Here is a 13,985-nt window from a genome sequence, read left to right as displayed (position 1 = left end):
CTTGTCCTTCCTGGATCTTCGCTACCACCTGCTGCTTTTCTACCTTCAGGACCTTACTCACCTGATCAGCATCAAGAGTGAAGGAGGCAAAATCAAAGGCAGTGAAGCGTTAACCAGAGTGGTCACCATCAGAACAGTGAGATATTGTTGAGTTAAAGTAGCCTTTTTACCCGTTAGCCTGACCTACAGCTTTTAACCTGAGTTTCCCTTTGATTGTTCTTGGAAGGTCTTGGAGAAAATGCGGCCACTGGACCATAAACTCAAGTACCAGATTGACAAACTGCTGCGGACGGCTGCTACTGGCAGTATAGGTAATGAAAATCTCCGTTGTTGATTTTAAATCATCTGTGAGAATGAAACTTTGGGCCTTATAGGTCCCATTATTAAACAGTCAAAAGAAACATAGCATAACACACAACAGAAAAGTAGCGTTTTATATTACATAATTGAACACTTTCCACTTTTCTGTTGACCGTAGCTGAAAATGACCCACTGCAGCTGCGGCCCAATCCTGGGAATCTCATCAGCAAGGTAATGTCACAACCATCTGTATCCATTTAAATGTGACAATGTTTCATTTTTGTGATGGATGTTCATCAGATTGATATCTTTGTTAATGTGCTCTAATCAATCCAGCTGAATGAATCAGAGGAGTCTGAAGATGAAGAAGAGCCTAACACAGCTTCAGAGAAGAAAGCAGCTCACTCTAGTGGCAAGAAATATATACCACCAAAGATTGCTCCAATGCACTATGGTATTTCCCCTTTGTTACTCATCACTTCCTTTTTATTCTAAATTAGAGAATCTAAGGTTTTATATTTCAATGTTATTCAATTAATAATCCCTGCAGACGGTGACATGACTGAAGCAGACAAGAAAAAGGCCCAGTTGGAGCGTCAGAAGCGAGCGGCTCTGAGGAGCTCGGTGATCCAGGAGCTGAGGCAACAGTACAGTGACGCCCCAGAGGAGATCAGAGAGAGAAGAGACTTCCAGAGTGAACGCCAGAGTCGTGACGAGATCCACAGGTTTGTTTATCCCTCTCTATGCATCACAATCCTACTGTCAGCTAAACAGCTACAGGTATAGCACCTAAAACTGTTTGAATTGAGTCCAAGCTTCTGTCCTGCAGGAAAAATTACGAGGAGTCCATGATGGTGCGTCTCAACGTATCAAAGAATCAGAAGAACGCAAAGAAGAGAGGTTTGATGGCCATGTCGGGCCAACTTAGCAGCATCACGAATTTCGGGGATATCTCAGCGCTGACAGGTGGCGAAGACAGAGAGGTGACAGCAGGCATTAATATAATTCTTTTAATTATATTTGGTAATCTTTTTTGTGGTACATGCAAATATGTCTTTGTCCAAAGACGTGCAATTAAAAAAACTAAACTGCCTCCACATTTTTAACTTGTTGAGGACAAAAGTAGAGAGAAATACTGATGCAATCGACTTCAAAGAAATACGTTTTTTTGAGATGCGTTCAACACACTATAATAATGTAAGATAATGTAAGTTGCAGATGTAGAAAATATTAATTTTTTTGTATTTAACGTGTGTGCAGGGTGGAGACATTCTTCGTCCCAAGAAAAAAAAGAAAGTCATGAAGAAGAAAACCAAGAGAAAAGGTAAAGATGAGAAATTTCAGCACCAGCTTCAATCCAGGTATCTTAATCCCAAAAATGTTGTCAAATATGTTTTCTTTTCTCTTTGCAGCATTCAAGAAGCACAAGTAAACCCAACACCTGTGATGCCTGTGTGTAACCATCATCAGTTTGCTTCACTGATTATTGTGTCAGCTCTAATAAAAATATTTGTGTATGAACTGGGTTTGTGCAATACTAATTTTATCAGAGGTAATACACATGGATGTATACACACTGAAAACAATAACAGATGTTAATGTCAAGACCAGCTCTCCAGTAGAAGAAAAGAGATCTACTGCATCCAGGGCCAACATGCAGATGAGGACATCTGAGACATTTGAGGACACAATCCTGTGTTGAATTTGATCAGTGGTGTTGACAAGCTGCCATATGTTGTTGTAAGGCCTCGTTCCTCTGTGCAGCTTCATGTACAACAGGCTAACTGAACGTGAGGCAAACAAATGGTTCACATGTGGCTGTAAATCAATACCTGTTGCCAGTTCTACTGTCTGACAGACAGTTTTCATTTTTGGGGATTTTTTTATTGCTGTGAAAATAGTGGCTTTGTCTAGGGTTAGATAACTATCTTGATGTTTAAAGAAATAAATTCACAAGACTATCCTCAGTCTTGTCGTATGTTACATAAAGAGTGAGTACCATTTATGCTGACTAACACACTGGGTTAATTTGGCATAGTTTTCAACAAGTTCCAATAAGTCTGCCTCATAAATGCTGTTTGTTCTTGTTATCTCCCCTATAACATAGACAGCTATTTTGGAAGAGGATTAACCTTACATTACTGTTCTATATTTACTAAGTCAATATTTCCAAACATTATATAAGCCAATGCACAATAGTAAAAATCCAAAGGTGCACCACCAAATACATGTCCCAAAAAGTGCATGTAATGAAGTAAATACATTTAGTTTCTTAAATCTATACATGTCCAGGTTATAAAGATCTGCATCGTGGAAGAGGACAAAATTTCAAGAAATGTAATTTTTACACAATGTCTTTATTTTTTTTCCCTACTTACAGACTCATGGATTAAAAATAAAAATAGCAAAATATTGAAACCCACTCCCCTTTTTCAAAAAGAAAAAAAAATCTCCACACAAACCCTACCCGTGGCCTCCCCCGCCTAAAACAACAACTCTGGCCCAACATTAATTAAATTAATGATCAATGCCGTTAGCGCGTCAGCCTTCCTCAGACAAGCCGTGAATGCACTGCGCCAAGTCAGAGAGGGGGCGCTATCAAGTTTTGCATGTACACCCTGGTTTCTGGTCCTGCCCTCCTCGCTCTCTCTGCCTCTCAGCTGTGTCGGCTTCAGCTCTCTGGATAGAAATCGTGTGTAGGGTCGGCTGCCGCTGACGGGCTGACTGTGCTGTGTGTGTGTTTGTGTGTGTGTGAGTCTGAGTAAGTGTTGTGTGTGTGAAAAAGCACTAAAAGCATCTCAGCGTTTGCTGTTGTAGTAAATGCCCCCCGCTGCGGGCCTGTGGTCACCCTGCCCACCTCCCCCGCCCCCCCACACGGACAAGATGGGGTGAGTGTGCATAGCGGGAGCAGAGAGAGAGAGAGACGCTGCGGAGACAGTGGGGGGGGCCGGCGCCACCTGGGGAGGGGTTGTCAGCCTCCACTGGTCCTGAAACCTGAAACGACAAGAAGTGGTCTAATATACAGAGAGAGGAGGGGGGAGGGAAGGAGAGGAAGGGAGAGAGGAGAAGGATGGTGCATGGAGGGGTTGGCAGGAAATAAAAACACTGATGTCTGTTGAAAAAGCAAAAAAAAAACAAAAAACAAAAAACAAAAAAAAAAAAAAACGAGCGTGGCCATGCATGAACCAGTAGAGGGGGCAGCCCTCAAAGAAGAAAAGGAAAAAATCATGAGTCACCCCAAAGAACACTGACGTTCCATCACTGTCCAAAGACACACACTCCGTGGGGTTATGAGCGGGTGGGTAGGTGGTGCAGGGGGGCACCAGTGGTGCAATGCAGAGAAGGTAGGGGGGAGAGAGGGTGAGAGGAGGCACAGAGGGAGGTGATGGTAAACTACAAAAACACAACAACACTCAGGCTGGTGGAAGGTTTCAAACATGTACGGTAACAGATTAATACAAAAAGCAAAACGGAGAAAAAAAAAAAAAACGAAAAAAAAAACTAATGAGAACACTAGTCATCTCATTGCCTCCCACCAACCTGCCCCACCCTCTCCCTCCACACTGATCTGATGGTGGTGGCAGTGGTGGGCGAGCAGGTGGGCTGTGTAAGTGATGGAGTGAAAGCAGGAGGTCACAGCCAGACCAAAGGAGACACATCTGCAGCCTGAGATTCTGTCCCTCCCCGCCCCCGCCCTTCATCCCATCCAACCCTGCCCTGCCCTACCCAAAAAACCCCAAACCCACTTAAAACCAACCATGAAAATCTGCCACTGTGTTCTCCCCCAGCGGCCAACACTGATACCTTACCAGGGCTGACTGCATCAACCTGGGCACACGCACGCTCACACACAATCTCACACTGCGGCAGTCAGTCTCTGTCCACCACAGGGTTTCCTTTTTTTTCTCTTTTTTCTCTCTCCTCTGGGGGTTTTCTCTTCTTTTTATTGTGGGGAGGGAGTTTTTGTCACATTGTGTGTGTGTTTTTTTTAATAATGGGAACAGAGAGAGGGAAGGGGGCAACAGTAAGGGAGTACTGGGGGAGGGGAGGGGATGTTTAGTAAGGGGAATACCACGATGTTGTTCGCCCTCGGCCCCTGGAAAAGAGAGAGAAAAAGAGGGTGAGTTTTTTTCTGGTTGGCTAAAGAAGAAGACACCAATTTCCTGGTGTGATAAATATAAAGTGCGTGTGTGTGTGTGTGTGTGTGTGAGAGAGTGTGTGTGGTTGAGTGAGCTTGTAGGCGGAAAAGGTGCCTACATTTAAACTGGAGGTCCAGATATGAAAATGAATCACAGAAATCTCAGTAGACATACTGTCTTAAAGGTATTTTTTAAGTGTGGGTTTTCCAGGTACAAGGAGAAAATGATTAGTCTGTGAGTGTGGGGGGTTGGAGGGGACAGCAAAGGCCCTCTCTCTCCCTCTTTCTCTCTCTCTAAATCTCTTTGTACGAAAGCGGCCTCCAGGGGTCACTGTGGGGAAAGGCCGTAAGGACGAACAGCACCACACTTGACCCTCAGCAGGAGGCCAGGCATACGCACACACACCAAAAACACACCTGAGGAGGTGGGTGACAGGACTACTGTGTCACCCCTCCAAAGAGCCAGACTTTTGCGTGCGCGCACGCACGCACACACGCACGCACACACACACACAGACAGACACCACAGCTCAGCGATAAACAAACAGATCACGCTGGGACTGAAACCACTGGTCAGAAGCTTGACGCTCAGCTCAGGCTGCAGTAATGAACCCTCCTTTCTGGGAGTGAACACTGTAAAGGTGACTCAGGTCGTGCATTTGAATGTATGTGTATGGATCGATGTACATGCACAGGCGCACAAATGTTCACACAAATGCACACAGTTCCACAAAAAGCAGTTTAAAAAAAAAATCTGAATTTGTAGTCTGTGAGTCTGCTGGCTCACATTCAAATCTCTCCGTTTCACTGTGCCAACTCAGGGAGCTGCACGAGGATGATGTTAATGGGAGTCAAAACAGAGGCGAAGGAAAAAGCCAATCGTTGCTCAAATATCTACGTGACTCTCAGGTTCAACACAGTAACCAGAAATCCAGTTACACATTAAATTGTTAAATCCTTAAAAAAAACTAAAATTAAGCCAATCACCAACATTTAACTCATCAGAGACTGTATCTCAAAAATCCTCCCAAGTTCACACAGTTCAAAGCAGAGATTGTGAACAGCAGGGATGTGTTCCTACAAGACAAGGCACTGTGACGCGTTAACAGACAATTACACCAGTCTGCAGCTCAGCTCATCAGCTGACAGTTACAAATTAGCAATTAAAAACAGCTTTTAAAGTCAATAATACAGCTTTTAAAGTCAATAATACTTTTTACTCAGGTAAATGACTAGAGCTAATAATGTTAGCACTGAATCGTCTGTGTGCCTTGTCCTGCAGTGAGGATCAATCCCAGTGAGAGAACCAGAAGGGTATGGTCTCCTGGTATGTGTAGGAGTAGACAGAGTGATTAGAGAGATTCTGACCGATGACCTTCAGAGGACTCAACAGAGATGTTGTTTTAATGAGACTTCCTCAGACAAATGCTCCAGTCAAGGCCAAGGGCTCCAAAAAACACAAGATAAAAAAATGTGGCAAAACTAGTTTCCACTGTAACCAAACTATTTTGTAGGAGTGCAGTTTACTTTTAAATATTTCTGGTCGCTTTGACGATCCACTCGATCAGATCAGAATCTCATTCAGTCACAGTCAATTGTGTGTGTGTGAAGAAGCTGGCATGCCAATCACGTCTGGCACCACAAATACTTTCTCAGTCTCAACGTGGGGAAAAAAAAACAAAACAAAAAAACAAACAAATCAAGAGAGCATCACAGTCAGAGCTCTACCATAGAACCTACACTCTGGGACATTAGCAGCTTTCTTACCACTAACTTAACTTTTACAACCCAAATGACATCTAACTATCGCCACGTTCTTACATCTCCATAAAAAATGTGCACCTGACTGGAAACAAGGCCCCACAGCAGAGCTCTGCGGCAAAGCCTATTCAACATGAAGGCATTCCGTCTTCTCCCCAGTCAATGTGTGAAGAACACCTGCAGACTCTGTGCTCAACATTCTGAACAGAAGCCAAGCCGTTTGATGCTTAAATGTTGGAGAAAGAAAAATCAGTTATCGGTGCTCCAGTCTGTGGTACCTACACAGAGCTGTTAAATCTGTTCTGTTTAATGTTGCATCCTTTTAGAGACTAATGTTAAAACTGTCAGACAAATTTATGTGACAGGAATAATTACTTTTTGTGTATCACTGAAACTGAAAAAACAAAGTGTTGATTTTCTTCTAAAAGACAATAATGATCATTTACAGAACATTTAACATCTGTCCCTCAATCACAAAAAAGCTGAACATCTCAACGGAATTGTTTTTCAGTAGCCTGGCACACATTTTTGTCTGTTGCAAAAAGTAAAAGAATTTCCCTATAGAGCAGGAGATTTGGAAAAACAAGTACATTTTTGAACCAGTATCTGTCACTATGTTTTAAGAAACTACATTAACCCTGCTGATTACAGCACAAAAAGGTAAAAACATTGATCTGGGATCTTTTTTTAATCACTTTAAAAATGAAGGAGTGGTTTTTGAATTGCTTTGAGCTGTTGTCAAATAGTATTCTCACCTTGCCATTATAACCTTTTCCTGATTCTTATCATTAGGACTATTCATGCTGAAAAACAGGCCCACCCCAGAGCAGACATTTTGTGAAAACTCTTTAAGACTGTAACAAATTACTTTAAGTTTGGTTTTAAATTTACCGACTTGAGAAGATCAAAATGATGAGCACAGAGTCAGTTTGCCACCAGTGAAATGGTTTCATGAGGTGTGGCATGCAACCAGACCTTCATATTGCTAAAACCAACTATGTGTGCTATACCAACTGAAATAACTACTCATGTTTCTGGACCGATGTGTCAAACTTGGACACAGCTATATTTCCAGAAGAGTTGGTACACTTTCTAAAACTTTATTAAATCTGCAAAACTAAATCTGCAGTTTGGTAATGCAGGGTTTTAAAAAAAAGAAAAAAAGAATAGAAAGAAATATTTTGTTTACACCCCTCAAACATAACTATATTTTACAATAACAAAGAAAATTATCCCAGAGAGAAACTAAAGGTTGAAATATACCTTTGACAAATACAGTCAATAACATCACACAGAGACCAGACTGATCTGCAGCTCAGATCTGTGTGGCATGGAAACTATCTGGTGCACAAACTGGAGAATTGAACATCACACTGTGGGGCTGTTCAGTTTGATTATACAGCCACAACTGGCATTTCTCTTATAAAGCTGCAAAAATGTCTAACCTTTAAGCTAATAGAACGTGCAGCTCAAAAAAATAATGCAATGCTGAGGTTAAGTAGCCTTTGACTTTCCTTATTTGACTTGGTTACAAGTGTAATCTTTTGTAAAATTAGTTTATTTTAAGAAAGGTTTAGACGCAGAACCAAATGACAGACTTTAGTTTCATATGTAGAAAGTATACCAACCTTTCTAGGTGTCCTCCAAATCAGATTTGGGGAACCATGATGTCACACATAAATAATGATCCTTCAGATAAAAACCTACACTAGTTACTACAAATACTTGCAATGAGCTCCTAGTGATTCTAAAAAATATTTAAACTAATATGTCCTGTCCTTTTCTTTTAATAAAGATGGGCTTGACTGCTGTACTTACCTTTATTGTACTGGATGTATAATGGAAACTCCCAGATCAATTGTTTCAAAATTTGTGGGCCAAAAAAAAAAGTATTTCTCCATTTTTTTAACAGTTTAAAACCTGCATTACCAGCTGCAACTTTGGGTGGTTTTGATCTCATCTATCTTGAGTTCACTATCTCTGGTGCCAACAGTGTGCGTCGGTGTAGTTCTGCCCAAGGCGGGAGAAGAGAGAGGTTTCGGCGTCAGCTCACCTGAAGGCCCGTCCTCTGCCTCTGGGTGGTGTGTAGCCACTGTAGTAGCGTGCACGTGACGAAAAGCCACCTCCTCGTGATCGGAAGCGCGCACGTGGAAAGCCGCGGTCTGTGGTGCTGATACCTGGTCTGTTTGTTCTCTTGGCACCGACCTGAGGAGTTAGATATGGGATTAGGCCTGAACAGAAGACATTTAATACTTCAAACATTATTTTAGGAACAACTGACTGCAATGTGTATATACATATATTTTTTTATTACATATATACTTTCCTAATTAAGACTTTAATTGTCAGAATATGTAAACAGAACAGAATGCAATTTCAGTGTAAGGAGCTGCAAACGTAGAGGGTACAAAAAGAGTTTCAGTGAAAATCCTAGACATCAAGTGATGCAGACATTTTCTTCATTGTGATAAGTGGTGGCGTGACGGGCAGCCTTAGTTAACTGACTAAAATGTGGAGGTGAAACCAGATTACTAAAAGTTTTCTTTCACTTCAGAGATGATAAACACTAGACTGCCCACTTCCTCATTTACTGAACTTTATCATTCTGAGCAAAAAGTCCTGGCCTTACAGCCTTTTAGCTCTGATTAAGAAACATTTCTCTCACCTTTATCTGCCTTCCTCTGAAAAGGGACTCGTCCAAAGCCATTGCCGTCCTAACAGACTCTTTGTCTGCAAACTCAATATAGGCAAACCTAAAACACATACGTAAAACAGGGAGTTAGGTTGATTATGAGCTCACAAATCACTGGTCAGTATGACATTTTTATTTTACATTACATTTCAGTTAGTTTGAGGTCTTTATTGTTGTGCTATGTAACCGAGATCTTTTTTAAACAAAAAATTCATCAACGAAAACAAAAGACCAACTAGAAAACAATGTTTGGTAAAGCATGGAGAAAAGAAAATCCCATTATCAATGAAGCCCTGGCACAGTCATTTCCCATGGCAACTTTTGAATAAAAAGGCAGAGACTACTATTTTGCTCAAGTGGAGCCGCAAAGATTAGCCAGAGGATTTAGGACTCAATAAAATAAACACTGCAGCCAAAGTCATTGAGCTGGAGCTGTAGAAAAGAGTCAGTTACTTGTTTAATCATTTATACAACCATGCTTGTAACATCCATCTGATCCAGTAGCAGATTCATGATTCTGGTGGGGAAGAGCCAGTGAGTTCAAACTGGCTGTAAACCATTCTCTGAAGATTCATGTTAACATAGAAAAAAAATTTTATATTATCTAGAAATTAAATAACATTGTGTTGAATGTGTTGAAACGCAAAGAGTCTTATGATCTGCAGGAGATGGAGAAAATGTGGTATGTGTTGAAGAAAAGCAGCCAGAGGATAGGTTAATCTCACCCAGTCTGTTACCATGGTGATACAGCAAGAGTTTCTCCTCATTTACTTCAAGTATCCGTACAGAAAGAAAAAAAACTCAAGAATAGTTTGTTCATATTTTGAAGTCCAGTTAAGAGTTTTCAGAGACTTCTAACAGATTCTAACAAATCAACAAAACATTTGTCTGTGTACAAGTAGGGATGTTAAAATATCAATGGCATGGCAAAAAAGTCATCAAGTCAGTTCCTACCCTTTGGGATGCCCTGTGAATTTGTCACACAGAATGGTGACTCTGTTTACTGAACCACAGCCATGGAAGTGGGACTCGAGCTCTTCTGCTGTGGCACCATAGTCCACCTGTGGAGATGAAGGATAAAGGTCAGCTGTATGACTTTTATTATTTATTGAGCACAAAACTTGAAAATGTAAATGTATTTTTTTTAGGTTAACAATTTTCTTGAGAAATTTCAATTAAATTCAAGTTAACCATGTAAAGGTTAGCTAATATACTTCTAGCTTCAAGTTACAGTGCTGGTTCAATGTTTATGTCAAATTATGTGAAATGCTGCCATGAAAAGGTGCAACAAAGACAAATGAGGACAAAAATAGCCTGTGGAGGACACAAAGACACAGTTACTCACATTTCCGACAAAAATAGATCTGCCATCTGCCTCCATCTTCTCCTCGATGGACATGATGACAGGGCCGACTGCACAACCAAAACAAGAAGCAAACGCTTTATTATTGCAGCATTATTTATGTATATCTTTTTATCTGATTTTGCAAGAATTAAGTTCTACTGTAACAAACAATGTAGAATTGTAAAGCACTGTCCTGTTCCAAAAACATTAGTATCTGTAGCACAGTATTTGGATTACTTTCATGGTTCAAATGGTTCACACCTGGTGGGGGGCTGAGATTCATCTGTTTCTCCACCTCGTTCTGGAGCTCCTTCAGCTTCTCTGCCTCTTCCTCCATTTCTCTGACCCGAGCTTTGATTGCCTCCAGCTCCTGTGTCGGAGATAAAGCTTTTGTTAGAGCCCCCAGTTTGAAAGCACACTCAAACATCAATTGAACACTGGACTTCAGCAAAGTAATGGTAATCACACTGATGTTGGCCACAAACAAGACAATGCAGCCATACAGCAGTGAGGACAGTTGACTCCAGGGTGCCACCTATGCAACAGAAAGGCTGTAGATTCTAAAGAATGTGACGTCATGCTGTTGGGATGGAGAGAAAAACTTCCAACCAACTCTGTCTGCTTCGAAGACAGAATGCTAAAACAGCATATTAAGGTGTTCGAGCTGATAAAAACAGCATCTTTGTTTTTTATAAGACCAGCAAACGAACAACACTACTAATGTTGTGCTTTTTACTCTTTTATGTCAAACTTTACGCCGAAGCGGGCATCTGTCTTGTAGTGACGCTGAACAGCAAATCTGTGTGTTAAATGGGATTTGTAAATGGGATATATTCTAGCAGCATTTCAAAAAGGACTATGTGGCTAACAATCAAAAATAAGAAAAACTAGGTCCAGGTTACAAATATTCATTGTTAAACATATATCAAACAGATATTTCAATATATATTTATAATAGAAAATAATATACTCTGTAACAGGACATGTGGTACCAGCACAACAGTGGGCTCAATCTCCAAACTGTTGTGTTACTTGGTCTGGTAAATGTTTTCAGTTACAGTAGTTAGGATCAGGTTAGAGCAAACAACAATATGGTACAAACGTATTACCCTCCCCAAAAGTGGTATTTAGATTGTTGATTACAAAATTTAACAATCAAAGAAAGATTAATAGATTTTTCAAGTCAGAGGCATTGTCTTTCCTCACTCTATACATAAATTAAGATGGCATATTAATTTAGAGAGGCAGCAAAGTAAGAGCTGGGAAATAATTCAGGGTTGGTGTGGTCAGGAGAGTGGGTGAAACCCACACAACAATCATTGTCATTAAATTAAATATATTCTTGTGGTGAGCAGCACAGAGATGGCAGCAGTCTCTGATGTCTGCCAGTGGTGCACTGCAGCACATCCATCTCAGCTCCTTCCACGACTGAAAGAGGCTACGGGAAGACGGTGACGATATGGAGCCTCCAATAAATAAATAAATAAAATACACCCGCAAAATGAGGCACCAGTAAGCAACTTGGTCCCTCAGATATGTGCCCAATATCCCGACACACCAAACGTCAACAAACTTTAGATTCTATATCTTGGTATTCCACGCTGCAGACCTGCTCCACAAAGCCTCCCCTAAACGACTGACCTGCTGTCACTTCCATTTTTGTCGCATATTCTGCGACCACCACCCCTCCCTTTATCCGGTTCGCTCAAACGAAACGGTGTAAGAGACAAAAACGTCGTCTAAAATACTGCAGAATATAAATTATTTGTTTATAATAATGCTAAATTAATCCGACATCACGTGTCGTACAAGGCGAAAACAGTCTACATAAAATTAATTCGGACCACGGAGGTCTCCGGTCCAGCTGTGGTGTAGTCTAACAGAAAGAGGTGGTCAGCAGCATTAGACCCATCTGCATCCCACATTCATTAAATCCATGCTGGAGGGCTAGCTTCGCCACGGTCTCTCGGTTTTGTTGCTGACACTCACAGATACCCGATTAACAGAATCCGTAGGTGCAAATGGCATTGCTCATTTTGTTCGGGTGGTGCTAATGGCCGACAGGTCGCCGGTCATTCCTGCAGCAACGAATGATGCATCTAGCACAAACGCTTTTCTGCTGCTGCTGGTTGGCACCTAGCACGTACACACCCGGGCTCGGAAGCAACAGCATAATGATGATGGTGATGATTAAATGAATAAAATCATGCAATTACCGTAAACAGGTCGCCTTTCCAGGAAGATGGACCCGGCGGCCTGTCCTACCCTCGCCCCTGATGGTCTCCTACTTCTCCGTCTCGCATTTTTTGTGACGAGATTTTTTCCCTAAGTGGCTCTGTCTGCTCCCTGGCGCAGAGAAACTGGTGCCGCTGTTGCGCCAAGATGGCTGCCGACAGCACGCATGTCGCCACCCATTTTTACTGCACTGCGTGAACCACAATGGCGGTTAATATCGAGCTGGCGACAACTGCAACCCACTCGGCATGTGACCCGAGAATATTCTGGAATATAACTCGACTAGACTGCTTTTACAACAGGTACCCCATATAACTACGACGTACCACAGTCTCCATGTGGGCTCACCACGGCTCCAGACAATGCCCTTCACTTACCGGGTCTTCGATCGCGGCCTCTCCCTCCTCTAACCCGGGGTCTTCGTCGCCTACACCAGGGTCTTCCAGTTCGGGATGTCCAGGATCTGAATCTAATAGCGATTCCTCCGCTAGTCCGTTACCAAACTCCGCCATCGCCTTAAAGCTGTTGTGGCTGTACTCCTCGTGGCCAAAGCGATGCAGCAGGCCCCGACTCACACGCGGGGGGTAGCGGAGTGAGCAGGCGACGAAAAAAAAACGGCGGAAAACGCCGCTTACCAAAGTTAAAATTTTGTGTAAACTGAATGTAGGAGTTTCACACAATATTTAAACAACACACAGTTTGGGCCGGAGGCTGCCGTATGACCCACCGTCTTCTATTTGTACTCGGGATTGCCGGTGTATTTACCAAAAATGTGTACACGGAAAAGCGAGAAAAATGTGCCGTCCCTCTACTCCAGACATGGATGCCATGGGCGGAACTACGCGACACTGCGGCCGTTAAACTCTCGATCCGATTTGTCAACCTACGTGTCGTCACAAAGCTTTGTGGCGTCTGCCGTCTTTCTATTAGATGGACGTCGGCACGTTCCGAGGCGTCTATCGAAAACGAGCCTTTGATTGGATGAAATTCCTGTCAATTACATACTCGGCAGGTTAAACTCTGAACTAAGTCAACATGTTCAACGGACTGCAAGAGCAAATGTTATTTTATTTTGAAGAAATAAAATTGTGACCGGAAATACGAAAATATAACGCAAGTGGTTTCAAATGTCCTTGTGAGGAGACTCACAAAACTTAAACAATTAGGAATATGGACATTTTACGACTTCAAATTCTCACATTTAGTCTGTGGGCTCTATTTGTAAAACAAGTTTGAAGCAAAGTCCAATTCCCATTTGTAGGTAACAAATAAATCTAAAAAAATACATTGTTTTGTTTTCTTCATTAAAAGCTTGATCAAGTTTTTGGTCATCCCTGGTTTTTGATTACACACATGCTAGTATATCAATAGATATATTTAATCTCTATCTCTAATCTCTGTCTTGTTTATTTAGTCTTGTGTAATCCTAAAATATAAGCATTTGTAATTCTTTTTAAATAGTTGGTTGTTAAGTGGTTACATCTACCATTTGGTTTTATTGACTATCAAACAGC

At 41.7% G+C, this 13,985-nt stretch overlaps 2 protein-coding genes across 4 annotated transcripts in view; one reads left to right on the top strand and one right to left on the bottom strand.

Moving 5' to 3' along the window:
• Window positions 1–1,821, top strand: part of ngdn (neuroguidin, EIF4E binding protein) — a 2,697-nt gene extending 876 nt beyond the window's left edge. The window contains exons 4-11 of the mRNA XM_008307492.3: window positions 1–136; window positions 227–311; window positions 479–531; window positions 637–754; window positions 851–1,025; window positions 1,130–1,283; window positions 1,561–1,624; window positions 1,713–1,821. The exon at window positions 1–136 is cut by the window's left edge and continues 1 nt beyond it. Of these exons, the coding sequence (XP_008305714.1) occupies window positions 1–136; window positions 227–311; window positions 479–531; window positions 637–754; window positions 851–1,025; window positions 1,130–1,283; window positions 1,561–1,624; window positions 1,713–1,732 (805 nt within the window). The 3' untranslated portion in view covers window positions 1,733–1,821. The remainder of the gene's footprint in view (window positions 137–226; window positions 312–478; window positions 532–636; window positions 755–850; window positions 1,026–1,129; window positions 1,284–1,560; window positions 1,625–1,712) is intronic.
• Window positions 1,822–2,638: 817 nt separating this feature from the next.
• Window positions 2,639–13,674, bottom strand: pabpn1 (poly(A) binding protein, nuclear 1). 3 transcript variants are annotated; one of them, XM_008307489.3, is made up of 7 exons: window positions 12,849–13,674; window positions 10,498–10,606; window positions 10,237–10,304; window positions 9,846–9,952; window positions 8,865–8,952; window positions 8,253–8,404; window positions 2,639–3,294 (listed from the first exon to the last, which is right to left on the bottom strand). In XM_008307489.3, exons 1-7 carry the CDS (start codon window positions 12,981–12,983, stop codon window positions 3,099–3,101), a joined length of 855 nt encoding a protein of 284 aa, XP_008305711.1. In that variant the 5' UTR covers window positions 12,984–13,674; the 3' UTR covers window positions 2,639–3,098. The 3 variants fall into 3 exon arrangements, with proteins under 3 accessions (XP_008305711.1, XP_008305713.1, XP_008305712.1); XM_008307491.3 differs by lacking the exon at window positions 12,849–13,674 and adding an exon at window positions 12,453–12,795; XM_008307490.3 differs by lacking the exon at window positions 2,639–3,294 and adding an exon at window positions 3,419–4,396 and having other exon boundaries at window positions 12,849–13,666.
• Window positions 13,675–13,985: the final 311 nt, after the last annotated feature.

This window comes from Cynoglossus semilaevis, chromosome 3, assembly GCF_000523025.1.
Source record: "Cynoglossus semilaevis isolate Cse_v1.0 chromosome 3, Cse_v1.0, whole genome shotgun sequence".
NCBI classification, from domain to species: Eukaryota; Metazoa; Chordata; class Actinopteri; order Pleuronectiformes; family Cynoglossidae; genus Cynoglossus; species Cynoglossus semilaevis.
Note: the sequence above shows the minus strand (reverse complement) of the source record. Positions and strands in the feature narration are given on the sequence as shown.